This window comes from Sebastes umbrosus, chromosome 17 (assembly GCF_015220745.1).
Source record: "Sebastes umbrosus isolate fSebUmb1 chromosome 17, fSebUmb1.pri, whole genome shotgun sequence".
Classification (NCBI taxonomy): domain Eukaryota; kingdom Metazoa; phylum Chordata; class Actinopteri; order Perciformes; family Sebastidae; genus Sebastes; species Sebastes umbrosus.
Window position 1 is genome coordinate 7156631 of NC_051285.1, and position 17408 is coordinate 7174038.

At 37.8% G+C, this 17408-nt stretch overlaps 1 protein-coding gene across 1 annotated transcript in view; it reads left to right on the plus strand.

Annotated features, from left to right (window-relative positions):
* Window positions 1–4887: 4887 nt before the first annotated feature.
* Window positions 4888–17408, plus strand: part of rapgef6 (Rap guanine nucleotide exchange factor (GEF) 6) — a 161347-nt gene continuing 148826 nt past the window's right edge. Inside the window, exon 1 of the mRNA XM_037747738.1 lies at window positions 4888–5315. Coding sequence (XP_037603666.1) covers window positions 5241–5315 — 75 coding nt within the window. The 5' untranslated portion in view covers window positions 4888–5240. The remainder of the gene's footprint in view (window positions 5316–17408) is intronic.

The window sequence follows — 17408 nt, forward strand, 5'->3', positions numbered from 1 at the left end:
AAACTCACAAAAAGCAACTAAAACATGATTTGACACTTTTATTAGGGGGCTCTTTCAGACATTTAAATGAAAAGCAATCTAATTATAAAGCAGGAATTTCAAAATAAAGGCGTTTCTTAAAGATGATGCAACACAGTCTCACAGCAGTTCGTGGAAAAAGTCACAAAATGTAATATATTTGATTTGTGTACAAAGACACGAATTTCCCCTTTTTTCGTGATGCCCAGCACAACTTTCAATACCGTATTTTTCGTGCGTTTTCCTACAAAAGTGAGGTTAAGAAAAGGTTAAAATAACACCGGAAGTGGTGTAACTTAAGTACAGAAGTTACGTGACAAACAAGTCAACTTTGACATGTGGTTTCACACGGGACACGAACGCCGGCCTCTTGGGACAAAGTGTTTTTTGACGCTCCCATCCACCCCAACCTCCTCCCTACGTGGCGTTTTCCGCTCTTTATACTAAGCGGATGCAAATTCATTTTGTGTTGACCATCACGAAAAAAAAACAACGTGAAATTTGTGTCTATGTACATGAATCAATACATTAAATTGAATATTATTACTATTACTATTTTGTAAACTGCTGTGCGACTGGGCTGGATGATGATATGTATCGATATTTTCATTTTGAATCGATGAATTTGGATCGTTGATCATTGAATCGGTATATTGATCTAGATCGATGTATCGTTACACCCTTACAAAATAGGGTGAGTTAAAAATTCCCCTATAATATATAATATAGGTAAACAAAGCAGGGAGGAACTACTGATCATCCATACAGCACTCTACGATTATACTGTGCTTTTAGCCCAGCAAATGTATGTTGAGGGAGAGAAGTTTAATTTAGCCAGCAGCCAGCTCAATAAAAGTGGTTTCTGGAAACTTTCCCAAATTTCTAAAAATCTTCCTTAAAGATCGGAGTGTGCCTCAGGCTGGAGCTGGACTGTACGCTGAGAATGGCTTGTATTGTTATAAAAAGCAGGAATAACTGTCTGAGAACAGTGTTTGTTTCTGTCTATAAACTCAAATCGCACCCTGTATATGACCCAAGTCTTAACGGAGATGTGGCATGAATGCATCGCAGGCTTCTGGAGAGCTCATTTTGCTGGTTAAATTGATATAGACATGCGCTTGTTACTGCATTGAAGATGCTCCGCTGTATCAGCCTACATTTTGTACAACCCAGCCATTATGTTTAAAAGGTATGACTTTATATATCTGCTTTTTTCCCTCTTTGTATATGAATAAATTATTTAGTTGCCCGCGGTATGTATAACGGTTCATGTAAACTGTACATACTCTTGTTTATTTCCATGTATTTGTACAGAAACGTCTTTTAAGAATTGTCTCCTCAGATTATTTTTTTCCCAATTTTATGGGAATGTTGTGCAATAAAGATGCCGATGTTAAGAATTTATGCGTCTCTGGGAAGGTTTTCTGTCACAGAATCAAAGGGGGGGAAAAAACATCCTGGAAAAGATAAAGATTGGATGTGTGAACGTAAAATCGTTCTCCCAAAACTGCAGAGATCCAAGAGCTATAAATCACATCCAGGAATTGATGAGGAGAGAAGAGGAAACCTATTTACTCTCCCGTTTGTGTTTCTTCACATCTCAGATTAGAGATTCAAGATTCAAGCCCTTTATTGTCATTGTTTAGTACAACGAAATTAGATTGTGACATTCCCATAGGTGCTAATGAAAAGATAATACAATAAAAAAGAGAGTGCAATATAAATATAAAAGATAATACAATATAAAATATAAAAATACAATATGTATATTGTTGAGATGACAGTTTTGCAAAATTATTGCACAAAGTGTCCGTCAGATAATTGTATAATTATTGCACAGAGTGATCAGCATTTTATTGCACATATCCGTAACAGTAGATTTACAGTATTTACATTTCAAAAGTGACGAACTTGTTGTTGCACATTTACATTGCACATGTTCACCTCAGACTGACAGCAGATAGCAGATGAGGTTTCTTCTCTGTTTTATCCACAAACACTAAATAAACTATCCCAAGATTGTATAATTGTCGTGTGAACTGGTTTTAGATTTAGGAAGTCTTCATTTTCCTTTTTTCTTTGCCTTTAAAATGATTGATTTACACATTTTAATTATAAATGTATAATAGTTTATCCACCATCCATTGCATGTTTTAAACCGAATGGAAAGCAGCTATAAAAACCAGTGCAGACTCTATACAAGAATAGCACTTTTGTTTAGATTGGTGGTGGTTTGACTTCTGCTCACCATCTGGATCACACATTTTACCACCTTTTTGGATTTAGCTACCACCCTGAACCAGGCTGTAGCTCCACTCCACCCCGCCTCTCCTCACGGCACAGGAGGTAAAACGAAACAAGCACACACACACACACCGCAGTTATGCAATAAAGGAAAGGAAGGAGTGTCCTCCTGGCTCAAAGTAAATGGGAGAGTGACTCCTGTCAGTGACCTTTCACTAATCCCACTGTCTGTATGTGAATAGACAGAAAAACATATGACATTAAAACCACTGGTGGTTAAATCAAGAGTTTATCTTATATAATACTTGGAGAAATGTGGTTAAATTGGATATGTTTTTGCAGTTTATGCTTTTAAAGTACAAGTTTAACTGTAATGTTCCACTAAACCAGAAGACCTGAATGTCTTGAGTGAGCTGTTGCTTTTAAATTCAACTCACTAGTCTTATTATTCCACATTTTGAGCCCTCTGTTGTCACTATTTGACTTCACAAGTGTCAGAAGTCAGAGGGAGGATCTATGCTGCATTTAAGGACTCCTTTCAAAACTCGGACACTCGAGCACCACAACTAGTAAAGGCAGCTTTTTTATGCCATTTAAAGGAGACCACTTTATAACTTTTGAAAAAAATAAATAAATAGCACATTATTTTTCTTACAAATGAAAAATAGAAAAATCATAAGCGATAAAATACACTCTTGCTCAATTTATATTTTGATAATTATATCAGTAATTAATTTATATTTCTGTATGACACAGATTAAAGGTAATAATTATAGTTAGAATAATTATAAATAATATAAATTATAGTTAGACACATTTAGGGAAATTTAATTAGAGTATATGTATGGCTCAATAAGGAAGCTGGTTAATAATTAATAATTGATTTATGGAGAAGGGGTGAGATTAAATAAGTTTATACTTCTCAATCTTTTTCGAATATGTACAGTATATCAAGGCATCAAGTGTTTGACAATTTATTTTTCTTATGCTTTTCATTGTATGTAAATACTACTTGTTTCTGACTGTCCACTTGTTGGTATGATCATTCTCTTTTACCTTATTTTTTATTTTTTATTTTTTGTATTCTGCATGTCGAAATAAATTTTGAAATGAAATTAAATGAATGAAATAAAAACATGAATGAATTTTGTTGATACATATATGGTATCACAGGCAGCTTATGGTGGCTAATATAATTTGTCTCCGGTTTTATGCAGCTAGGAACAATAATGACCAACAATAAAATAAGAATACAATAATAAAAATAAAAATAAAATATCTATATACAAGTCAAGTGTTCTGGATATGGTTAACAATACAAATAGTGCAAAGAAATAAATACTTAACGGATATACATGGACTGGATGATTATGAACAGTATTCATTTTTTCATCTCATTTCAAAATTTATTTCGAACATTTAGAATACAAAAAAATTAAATAAAAAATAAAGCAAAAAGAGAATGATCTTATCTTAGTATGTACATGTAAAGATGTTTATATATACTGTATGTACAGTGAGTCGGATTTATATTGGCAGTGACAAATGATATGTACATATTACAAAAAAATGTGCTTTAAAGACTGTAAATTATAATCTGTAACGGCAGCAACAAATATTTTGGTGTTAGGGTGTTATTGTCAGTGTGATCGTCAGAGTGATAGCCTGTGGGAAGAAACTGTTTTCTTATTTTTTTATTTTAGTACTTACTTATTCTCTTTACATATATTGTGTTAATACTGTAGCATTATGTACATAATTTACATGTTACATACTTCCTATATACTTCTCCTCATCCCCAGCCCCCCTCTCATGTGGTGTCCCCCAAGGGTCAATTCTTGGTCCTATATTATTTTCTATTTATGTGCTTCCTCTTATGTTCAACATTTTATTTTGGCCTATGTTTTTATCCTGTATTGTTTTTATCTTGATGTTTGCACTATTTTAACTTATGTAAAGCACTTTGTAACTATGTTTGGAAAAATGCTATACAAATAAAGTTTATTATTATTATTATTATTATTATTATTAATAATAAAAAGTGAATATACTGACATTGAAGTTTTAAACTGCTGACCCCATATTACATACAATTCACAGCTTTTTTTTCATTTTTATTTTTAATTTACCTATTTTTTGTTTTTTTTGGTCCTCGCCTTTTTGTTTGTTTGTTTGTTTTGTATGTGTTTCATTTATGTTGCTATCGGATTTTATTAATTTATATATATAAATGTAATTGTTTATGAAATAAACTCTGCTTATTTAATAATATATAATTTGTTTAAACATTATTTCTGTGATTTATTGGATTTTGTACAGAATACCAATAAAAAGACTTTGAGCAACAACAAAAAAATGAATATGGTGCAGAAGAGACTGTTAAAAATGAATATAGTGCATGGTAACTCCAGTAGCTTAGTCTATGGAAGTGTGCATTATTATCTGTCCTGCAGACAGACTGACTACTGTAGCATTATGTACATAAATAATATGTTACATACTTCCTATATTTCTATTGTCTTTTCATTTCTTTATGTATTTAATGTATTTCTGATTTATGTGTCACTGCTAAACTTATTTCCGACAGCACCTGAACGCAGCATGACAGATGTCGTCAACTCTCTCTCTCTGCAGGAGGAAGAGGAGGAGGAGGAGGAGGAGGAGGGATCTAAATCTGAACTCCTGGATCTGACTGACGGTAGAGCTACTGAGGTGGATATTTCCTTTACCCAAAGATGCACAGGATTAAACACTTAAAGGTCCCTTAGAGTTCATTTATCTGTCTCAGTTCAGTTAGTTTACTGGAGTTAGAGTGTCTCTCTCCTGGAGGAGGAAGAGGAGAAGAAGAAGGAGCTCCTCCTGGTCGGTTAAACTCCATCCATGCTCGGATCCAGCAAACCCAGGGATGTGAGTTTGTTCTCGGCTAAAAGAGCAGCTTGGATCCCCTAAAGAGAGGAAGTAAAAGGTGGATTAGAGTTATGAGAATGACCAGAGCCATGGAAACTACTTTCAAACTGGCTTTGAAGAAACCTCCCTCCCTGAGGACTGCAGAGGTAAACTCCACTTTCTACTACTTCTTTCTTTAACTTAGCATCGCTGATGTTAGCCACACTGTTGCTGCTTCAACCTCTCTGGAGGGAAACTGTCAGTGGAGTTAAATGAGTCCACATGTGGTCTAACTATCTCACTTTGTAGTACAGTCACATGTTAATTAGTTCACTTAATTAACAGCCTGTCACTCAAACTAGTTTTTTTGTAGTCCTGCTGCACTTTAGTAGTGCTGCCTTTGCTAAAAAGCTGTTTGTTTGTCTGTGCAAAAGCAGAAATAATTTAACACTGACATGGAAAAAGTCAAGTTAAAGCATGCAGGACAAAATGTATCAGGATTCAGTGGTGGTCAAACTGGGGTGCAGGGACCACAAAAGGGTCCTTGAGAGGCTGTCAGGGGGTCCCCCATCAATATGTGTGAGAATTTAAGGGTAGTTTGATCCATTCAATACTATCATGATACTTGATATGTATTGCGATTCTGCAAGGATTAAGATTCGATATTACGGTTTATTGCGATTTTTGTTAAATTTTTTTTAACATGTGAAGAAGTTGAATCACATACTTCTAGGGACTTTTACTTTGGAAAATATCTAAATGAATACAGTAAAAATGTTTGATTTTCAGCGTGTTGTCTAACTATCTCACTTTTTTAATACAGTCACATGTTAATTAGTTCACTTAATTAACAGCCTGTCACTAAAACTAGTTTTTTTTGTAGTCCTGCTGTACTTTAGTAGTGCTGCCTTTGCTAAAAAGCTGTTTGTCTGTGTGCAAAAGCAGAAATAATTTAACACTGACATGGAAAAAGTCAAGATAAAGCATGCAGGACAAAATGTATCAGGATTCAGTGGTGGTCAAACTGGGGTGCAGGGACCACAAAAGGGTCCTTGAGAGGCTGTCAGGGGGTCCCCATCAATATGTGTGAGAATTTAAGGGTAGTTTAGTAGTTAGGGCTAGGATTTGATACTAAAGGTAGTTTTTAAGGGCTGGTATGATCGATTAGATACTATCATGATACTTGGGTGCCGATTCGATATGTATCGCGACTTTTTTAAGTATTGAAATTAGATATTACGATTTATTGCGATTTTTGTTACATTTTTTTTTAACATGTGAAGAAGTTGAATCACATACTTCTAGGGACTTTTACTTTGGAAAATATCTAAATGAATACAGTAAAAATGTTTGATTTTCAGCGTGTTGTCTAACTATCTCACTTTTTTAATACAGTCACATGTTAATTAGTTCACTTAATTAACAGCCTGTCACTAAAACTGGCTAGTTTTTGCAGCTCTAACTTGCTGCCTTTGCTAAAAAGCTGTTTGTCTGTCTGTGCAAAAGCAGAAATAATTTAACACTGACATGGAAAAAGTCAAGTTAAAGCATGCAGGACAAAATGTATCAGGATTCAGTGGTGGTCAAACTGGGGTGCAGGGACCACAAAAGGGTCCTTGAGAGGCTGTCAGGGGGTCCCCCATCAATATGTGTGAGAATTTAAGGGTAGTTTGATCCATTCAATACTATCATGATACTTGATTTGTATTGCGATTTTTTTTTTTAAAGTATTGCGATTCTGCAAGGATTGTGATTCGATATTACGGTTTATTGCGATTTTTGTTAAATTTTTTAATGTGAAAAAGTTGAATCACATACTTCTAGGGACTTTTACTTTGTAAAATACATAAATGAATACATTAAAATGTTTGATTTTCAGCATGTATGTAGTCAGAGATGTCCTGAAGTCAAATATATTAGTCATTGTCTGGCATTATTTATTACATTTCTTTAACTTAGTTGTATTTTCTTTTTAATTTATAAGGGACATGTAACGTTTCATGCAACGTTTCGCTGGAGGGAAACTTCACTCATCTGTCAGTGGAGTTAAATGAGTCCACACGTGGTCCAACTATCTCACTTTTTAATACAGTCACATGTTAATTAATTCACTTAATTAACAGCCTGTCACTCAAACTAGCCAGTTTTTGCTGCCTTTGCTAAAAGCTGTTTGTCTGACTGTGCAAAAGCAGAAATAATTTAACACTGACATGGAAAAAGTCAAGTTAAAGCATGCAGGACAAAATGTATCAGGATTCAGTGGTGGTCAAACTGGGGTGCAGGGACCACAAAAGGGTCCTTGAGAGGGTGTCAAGGGTCCCCATCAACATGTTTGAGAATTTAAGGGTAAAAACTACACGTAGGGCTGGGATGATCGATTAGATACTAATACGGCAATACGATAACGTTTCCTGTCCATGACAGAGTAAGCATGCATCTTTAGCCATGATGTCTAGCTCTGCTTTTCCTGCAATGTGTAAAACCCTTTAGTGTTTCCAGGTGCAGGTCGTATCTACGCGGACATGGTTAAGTTTGGGTTAACCCTCTTTTACTGCAATGCATTCTGGGTCTGGAACAGTCTTACTAAACAAAACATCACATCCCAGCTTCCCATCAGAGGGCTTATGGCTGTAAGCCCAGGCGGTAGTTTGTGTAAACTTGAGCTTGAATGAGGCCAGTTAAATTAAATCACCACTGCTTTCTCATCCCTCCTCCTTCCCTCCGCTGCCGCTGCCTCCTCCTCCTCCCTACATGAAGCTGTGGAAACACAGCTGGCTTGTCATTGCTTTAGTTATGCTCTGTGCCCAAAAATAGCTTACGCCGTACTCCCTTCCATGTTCAGCTGCTGGTAATAGTTTTGAAGTGCAAGCACTTTTCACTATCAGAGTACAAAAAAAATAGGGCCTTCAGCTTTGCATGACGCTTTTGAAAAGGTCCCTCTTTATGGCTCTGATCCTCTGTTTGTTTGTGGACGCATGGTGGGTAGAAAGCCTCTTTCACACCGCCATAGAGGGCTTTTGTGCGCACTTGAACGAACCATAACAACCATGTTTAGTCCACAAATATATGACACAGTCATAGCAGTGAAGTGGATCTGTGATTTGGTAATGGACCTCGTGATAGGTAGCATTTGATAAAGTAACTAAATTTAGCTCTATGCATGCAATGGAAGAATCCTCTTTTTTCTTTTTTTCAGGGATGCTCAGCTGTTTCTTCTTCAAAATTTGAAACCAGCATTAATATAGCTGAGGTGAAGACAAACAATGTGAAATATTGCAGTTATTGATAATGTTTAGTGGTGTGTTTTGTGAGTATTTGTCACTGATGAAATGCTTCTTTTCATACTATAGATATGTCTTTGTAACTGAAACCAAAACAACCAATTAGTGGACTAATCGACTAAGAGGGGGCAGCCTCAAAACATTTATAGTCTCTATTAATAATCAACCAAAATCCAGATGTGGGCTCGATGTCACCCTGTTGCAGGTGTGTGTTTGCCCATGGGTGTACTTGCAGACCTCTTCTTCCTCTTGTGTTTTATTTACATGTTTGCATCGGTTGCATTGTGTTTTGCCGGACCACTTACAACTACTTTTTTTTTTTTCCAACGAGTCCATGGACTCCATTAGGGGAAGTGCGGCTTCCAGATACTCATTTGAATATTGTCTACTCAGCTCAGGCCTGTTAGAGATGAACCTGTGATAAGGAAGGAGGTACAAGGCAATACACGAGTCTACAGGGACCTGTATCAGGTTTCAAGGATGCTATGAGACTGCTGATGTAGTTAACGGCGTTTTTTTGAACAACGTTGAAAGTGCTGCAAGTAAGTGGTTGTATACTCGAGAGCTGCAACGATTAATCGCTTAGTTGTCAACTAGGGATGCTATTTTAGAATTTTTATTAGATCATTAATCGTTAACCGTCAAGATTAGTGCGTCCCATGCAGCGGTGCGCCAGCTGCAGTGTATGAGCACAACAGACAACTTAGTCCCAAGTTCACCTGTCGGGGAGCGTTTTTTAATGTCGGTTAACGGTTAAACGGTTATTTATTAACATCCCCATTGCCAACAATTAATAGCTAGGTATTTTGATAATTGATTAATCGGTTTGAGTAATTTATTTAAGAAAAAAAAGTCAAAAGTCTCTGATACCAGCTTCTTAAATGTGAATATTTTCTGGTTTCTTTACTCCTCTATGACAGTACACTGAACATCTTTGAGTTGTGGACAAAACAAGACATTTGAGGACATCATGTTGGGCTTTGGGAAACGACATTTTTCACCATTTTCTGACATTTTATAGACCAAACAACTAATCAAGAAACTAATCAACAGATAAATTGAGAATGAAAATAATGGTTAGTTGCAGCCCTAGTGTACTCACTGTCACGTGAGTTTTTTTTCCTGTAATGGCGCCTTACTCCAGGTTATTCAGCAGTTTGCACACATTGTGGTTATTAATATCAAACAGTAATTATTGTGATGAAAGACAAGGAAGTGCTACTGGGATCTGATGAATGATGAAACACGAAGCTGGTACACCGGTGAACACTAAAAGGCTGTTTTACTTAAAGAAAGCAGTACGCCTCGGGCACTATTTGTTGTGGTTGTAAGTTTATTCCTGTGTAAACAAACCTCATTTCATTCAGTTTGAGTATATTTATAAGCCTTGGAGTTAAGGCATTAAGACGTGTGGAATAGCATAGCATAAGAATCAGGTGTATTGTTTGTTTTCATAGTCGTCTTTCTGGTCGAGCTAAACGTCTCAGAAGTGAAGGTTGTAGACGTGCTGTAGGTTCATGTGTCTCCTGTGCAGATGTTTGGCCCGGCCGGTAATCTCTCCCACCGCAGGTTTTATGCCTCGTCAACCTTTCCCAGTTCCGCGGGTTTTCCGTCCAGCTCTTCCCTCCCTGCCCACCTTTTCTCGGTGCCATCCAGACGCCCTGGTGGTAACAGACAACAAATCACGCCGTGTGATTTATGGCGGTTTCAGCTGCGCCCAGTGCAGATCGGACGTTTATGGGAATTCCAACCATCACAAAGCCGCAGGCTCCCTCAGGAAGGTACATGTGAGGGAGAGAAAGAGAAACGCAGACTTTAAGTGGGGACTTCTTGCTTTCTGAGCAAGCAGTGGAGCCGCTGTGAGCGGAGCAGAGGAGGAGGAGATGCAGGCCAGTGTGTGGTCGCTGCTGTATTCTTGGAGTGTACGCAAAGAAACATGTTTGAAAAGAGGCTGTGTGCGCTTCAGCAGAAGTTACCAGAGAGGGCGGTTCGCTCAATGCTGACGCAGCTCAACAAATTACAGTTAAAGGATAATACTGGTGTAGTAATGTCTTCATTAACCAATTCCTGGTGCCATCTGCAGTCAGGGGGTTTTGTTTTCCTCTCTCCATTCGTTCTTGTACAGTATGAAGAACAGCTGATGATGACTTGCGATTTTTAGGTTGTAGCGGGCTCAGCTTTAAAGCTAGAGTAAGGATACTGGCATCATATGAAACTACAAAACCTAAGGAGTCCACTGGTACCATCCATGTCATACTAGCGCGTCGCGAAGAATGTCAAATAACGCTCCAAACTTACGCTAAGTTTTGGCGAGGAAAAACTGGCATGGCCATTTTCAAAGGGGTCCCTTGACCTCTGACCTCAAGATATGTGAATGAAAATGGGTTCTATGGGTACCCACGAGTCTCCCCTTTACAGACATGCCCACTTTATGATAATCACATGCAGTTTGGGGCAAGTCATAGTCAAGTCAGCACACTGACACACTGACAGCTGTTGTTGCCTGTTGGGATTGAGTTTGCCATGTTGTGATTTGAGCGTATTACTTTATGCTAAATGCAGTACCTGTGAGGGTTTCTGGACAATATTTGTCATTGTTTTGGGTTGTTAATTGATTTTCAATAATAAATATATACATTTGCATAAAGCAAGCATACTTCCCCACTCCCATGTTGATAAGAGTATTAAATACTTGAAAAATCTTCCTTTAAGGTACATTTTGAACAGATACAAATTGTGTGATTAATTTGCGATTAACTATGGACAATCGTACAATTAATCGTGATAAAATTTGTAATCGATTGAAAGCCCTATATGACACATAATTTGTTTTTGTCAAACTTATATATTTCGTTGTTATTTCACTGTGTCTGAGTTGTTCATTGAGTTGTACATTCATGTGCACATTATGTTGCAATCAAGAGTCATTCATTAACACAGACATGAGGAATTGAAAGGTTGTTTTTAGGGAGATGTTGCAGTTTACTGTACAAAAATGGCATGGTTAAAACACTTTTAAATGATTTGGCTATACCTAAACTCTACATGACATCCTTGTTCCTCTTAATAGTCACACAGTAAAATACCCCCTCTGAGGTTAGAATATGAAACCTTTTGGTTTGAGGTAGTTTCACTCTGGTGTTGACTGTTTAAAGAGGAAGACGATGTAGGTCACAGACGACTGTGGGAAACAGCAATAAGTAGACCTGTGCATTGTGTATGTTTGTAGCTGGAAATGTAGTGTGCACGCATACAGTAGCTTAGCGCATGTGTGTGAAACTACACGTGGACACGTATGTTTTAAGTAGTACAGGAACATGTCTGAGTTTGTTTTTAGATCTTTTTAATTCAGGTACATTAAAAGATATCTTCAGCACTACAGCTCTGCTTGTCTAGTACTACCTGTCTGTTTCCCGTTGGCGTTACCTCAGCTGTCTTCAATGTTGCCCAGGACATCGTTGTGTTGTTGGTACAGGATACCTCAAATACCTCCCACTATATTTTTGTTTCACCTATACAGAGGTAGGTGGAAATGAAGACACATAGTACTGTCTGACACTAGTGATTATGAAGCAGGTATTTTCAGTTGTGGCATCTGATTGGTCACAGATACATTCCAGCTAATTTCTGTCGAACGCGGCGAGCTGTAGCCGGTGGCTGTGTCTGGCTAGTCTCCTAGCAGCGAGGAATGAGTCAGAGGAACTGCGGGCTAAACTAGTTAGGTAATTATTCTCTATTTGTGGTCTGATAAACACTAAATTCAGTGGTATCAATCGCGCAAATAGACTACTATGTCACCAGTTCAGCCAAAACTGGAAAAAGCAAATGATTTTTTAACCAATGAAATAACCTCGTCTCGACAGTCAGGGATTCTAGTTTGCCGTTGGCAACCATTTTGAGAAATTTGCAACCAATTCTTGGCTTTTTTTAACATAAAAAATAGGGACAGCAAACTGCAAAACATGCATCTCAGTCTCTTCAGCTGTATGTGAGAGGGGATTCAGCTGTCTAAGCAGAATCAAGACAGATTGGAGGTCATCTCGGAAAGTGGTGATGATGGACAAGCTGTTGTTGGTTTCACTTGAGGGCCAATGGATGTGAGGTGGGAATCAGCACAAAGGTCTAGAAAAAAAAGCTGATGCCTAACTTCTAAAAGCTGATTGTTGAGCCCAGATGACACATAAATGGTATGGTTCCTCCTGTGATTGGTTCAAATGGTGTTCACACCAGAAATGAACTGTTCCAGAGGTCACTTGACAGCGGTCCGAGACCATACCTTCGTGGCGGACCAGTGAGAGGTGGTTTGGTCCACACAAGAGTGTTCAAGTGTGGCGTTCACACCAACCCAAACCAACCGCACCAAGGTGGTAACCGCTTCAGAGTTCAGTTCAACTGGATTAAACAAGGCTGCTGTGAACGCATCCTTAGTAAACTTAAATTCTCATGCTGAGAAAAGAAATGTTTTATTCAGGGACTCAATCAAGACCATGTCCAACTGTGATGTTCAAAATTATTTAAAAAAAAAAAGATGAAACTTTGTACAAAGTTATAATAACTTCATAAAAGGCATGGCAGTATGATATTCATTATCTAAATTAACACTCAAAAACAGTAAGTCACATTTCTCCCAGAATTACTTCTGTAAGTCTTGAGAATGCCATTTAAAAGATGACAGTCCTAATTTAACTTTCTGTTATCATTCATTCCAGTGTAATGGATATTCATTTCATGTATATTTACTTGGTAAATTTTAACTGTGTAAACCAGTGGTTCACAAATTGGAGAAAAAATATCCTTATCTGCAAAAGAATGACAGAAGAAGAAGTTTGGAAACCACTGACCTAAACAGACATTGTGTTATATGTATGGATATTGAAATAAGGTTGACATCATGTGTACTTTTTCCATATTTTCTCGCCCTTATTTCAGGACCATCATCATCATCATCATTGATTAATGTCCTAAAATAGAAACCATATTACGCTTATTTGTGTGCAGCTTTTCTTGCCGTGTAAAGGCGTAAGTAACTGTTGTAAAAATAGTATAAATACAAAGAAATGAGCTGTATTTGTAACCATCATCATCGTAAACTTTTCCCTGGGCTGATTGCTGGAGTAACTAATTACTGTGTTTGATGTTATACTCCATTCAGACAAGTGTGTTGAGCAAACCTACAGTACATGTTCACACACAGCTAAGGTGAAAACCAGTTAGACACCAGCGTCATCTTCACAGACGCCTGAGGGCTCATCTTCCAAGTTTGGTGTAAGCTCAAGCTCACTGTTTCTTATTTAAAGTCCAAGTGAACCGAAAGTAACAGCGTCTTCAGCTTCAGTACTGTGATGTTTCCCCCAGTGTAACGAAATATTTGAGCGGCGTACAGTCACAAGAACGATTTAAATCGTAAATGTAGATTGATTGATGGATGGATGTCATGATATTATTGGATGAAAGTGGTTGATGCTATCCTACGTAAGCACACGTCATATTTTGTTTTACAGGAAGAAAAGATTTTGATATAAAAATACAAAGAAATTTATTTTTTGTAATTGTTTTTTGCATATATTGTTAAAGGTCTTATTGATAACAATTTTATGTAGATGAATATATTTAAAAAAAGAATGCATCCACAGAGCTTTTAGAAAGGTGCCAAATAAAAGTATCGCTTTTCCTAAGAAAAAATATTATGATTGTGAATTAATGATTTAAAAAATGTTGACGTGTCCAAATGAATGTTTTGTTTATCTCTGTGGAAGATATCTGATGTTTGATTCCCACTTCTAACAAGGCTTGTGGGCCAATAGTATAACAACGTTGGTATCACATGGTATATCTGGGTCGCCAGCGATCAAGTTGCCAGTTAGTGTGGAATAAAAATGTTTGAGGGTTGGTGTCTGGCAACCACTTGTTGTGAAGTGAATGCAATGTAATGGGGAGGGAGACAGATGAATACACTGATCAGTCTGCAAAATTAAGATGTTGTATATTTCTGCCCGTGGATTCATAGCAGTGGTTGTATTTGGAAAAAGATTTTATTATCAATGGCTTCAACGTCGTTGGTCAAAAGTAAAAAAAATGTAGCCAGAAATGTCAGGATTTTTACCAGCGTGTTGTAGACTCACTATGACATTTTGATGATTGTCACTTGATTTGCTCATGCGTACCTTTTGTACCAATTAGATCAAGGATGACGTTACCAGGATTGAAAGTATGTCTGTTGTGACATGTTTAAGAATTGGGTCATGCTAGGGCTTCGCTGCTTTGCCTGCGTTTCACCCTGAGGACAAATTGTTAACCTAGAAGTTGTGTTTTAGAAGAGAAAATAACCCTCTATACCTACAGTAAAGTGGTGAACATAGTGTTTTAAAAAGCACACAAGCCATCGTTCAGTTTTAGAAAAAGTGTCTACTAGAGTTTAGTTTTGGTGAGAGTTTCTGCTTTAAGAATTTCTCAGCATTTTGGTTGGCGTGTTGTGTTGTGTTTTCACCTTGTCGAAAGACCTGTGGGTTAGGCAGCTGTTGATATGAGACTGACATGATGACACTTCCTGTCGCAGTGGCTTGTGTAATACCTTAACCACGTTACACAGCTGACAACTGACTTGGTAGACAAACATATAATCAGAGCAGCGGAAGGAAATGAAAGGAATGAGATATTCAGACAGCGGGAGCAGATATGTGCAAAATAAGATAAAGGGGAGGTAGGAGACGAGATGGAAGGGTGATAGCACATTTTTTGCATGTAAGAGTTATAACGTAAGTGATAGAAACAGGGTGTTAGACTAAGGAAGAGAGAGTGGTTGCGACACAGAAAGCGTGGGAGATGCTCTCATAGTTAAGACAGATGTAGCAAGGTGTAAGAGGCCGGAGAAACGGCTGTGAGGAAGAGAGATGAGGGGAAAGTGAGGGAGAGATACTGGCAGGTAATCAAAAAAGATGGCTGAGAGAGAGGTGGGAGGGGGAAGATGTGGATGTTTAAATTGAACAAAGCTGGAGAGTCAGCAGAGAGAGAGAGAGAGGAATACCTCCACACAATCTAAAACTGGGCTGACAGAAAGAGATGAGAGCAGCAGACAGAGTTGAAAACAGAAAACTTCAAATGAAAGTTGAGAGTTGGCGGAGGGCAGAAGCATTAGAAAGTGAGAGTGAGAGCTTCTTTTATTAGGTGAAAGAGTGAATGTGAGAGAAGTGGGGGAAATACAGACTCAGATTCATTACATGTCGTAGAGCACCTGTGTGTGTGTGGTGTTCTAAAATTAGTTTTCTTACTACAACACGGAGGGGGGAAATGATTGAAAACACATGCCTTGTTCATCAGGAAAAACAATACGACATTGGTTGCTTTAAAAAAAAGAATTTTATTTTTATCTGAAGCTGTGTCCCATTTCCCAAAAGTACTTTACACCTTGATGTATGGCTGGCCTATTACTCATAGTAAGATGCTGATTGAAAAAAATATGTTTTCAGGGCTTTTAAGACGTCCACGTCCAACATACGTGGGTGTATTTGTCGCCATGTTTGCTTCCTGTGTCGCCACATTTGGCAACATTTGTGACCCAAAGAAGGAGATATTGAAAAACATCTTCAAGCTGTGGCTGATTTTTTTTTTTTTTTTTTCCAGTTAAGTTTCAGTAAATCCAGTATGACGTAAATCCAAAACACACACATATGCCAGTAACAACATCAACAAACCTGAACGTGCCAACAAACTGCAGGGTTGAGAGAGAGTCCGAAATTAAAAGGTTACAGAGGAGGCTGTGTGTGAAACAGACAGAGAGGGGGGAAGCCTTGGAAGACAGTGTGTTTGTGTGTGTGTGTGTGTGTGTGTTTGTGTTGAAATGGGTGAATAAACACAGCCTTCCCTTGACCTGGAGCACTGAAAGCTCTCCTTGTGGAGCCAATAAAGGCCCCTCCTAACTGAGCTGAAGGGCCGGTGGACTGGAAGGCAGACAGACGCTAAAAAAAAAACCCTGTAGTGACTCAAGTTGTGTGAGCAAGTTCTTGGTCATATCTACGCAATGGTTTGTGGTCGTTGGTTTCAAAGATCTGTGACAACGATTCCCCACTATGTGTATATATGTCAACTGCCTGGTGAAGCCTGAGAAACAGCACCAGGGCGACATGACACTGTTTTAAAAACACACTGTAACCTATTGAAATAACACATGGGGTATTTAAAACGACTGGGCTCTTTTGTGTGTGATTTGACTTCTCCTGTTTAAAATTACTACAAGGACCTTTTAACTGGTTTTGAAACAGTCTAAAATTAATATTGGTGCCTCCTATATGGCCTACGTAAACAAATGAGATCATCAGCGAGAATATTGGCTATTTCTATAGTTATTCTTAATGCCTGTCATCGGGTCCGATTCCCCACGACATCAGATGAAACGATTTCAGGGTCACCAGGAACTCTAGACTCTAGATTTTGGATATTGAAATATCGTGATATGGCATAAATGTTGTCTTTTACTACTGTTGAAGGCTTCATTACAGTAATGCAATATCATTTTCTGAACTTTCCAGACTGTTCTAGCTGTTTTAATTACCTTTACCCACTTAGTCATTATATCCACATTACTGATTATTATTTATCAAAAGTCTCATTGTTTAAATATTTAGTAAAAGCACCAAAAGTCAACCCTACAATATCGTCGCAATATCGATATCGAGGCATTTGGTCAAAAATATCGTGATATTTGATTTTCTCCACATCGACCTGTCCTAGTGGGAGGTGGACCAAAACAACCAGTCCCAGACCACCTCTTGCAAGCGTTCTCGGTCTTCCAAGTGAACCAAAACACAGGCTGCCTGTGCAGATATTTGTTGAGATGGACACGGGGAAAACAACAGGTTAGTATGAGTTGGAGAGGACTGACCTGGACAGAATATGCTAAATAAAGTCCACAAAAATTAGTGATATTTAGAAAGTCATTTATAGACCAAGCAATAATGGGATTCATCTGAAAAAAAGGAATGA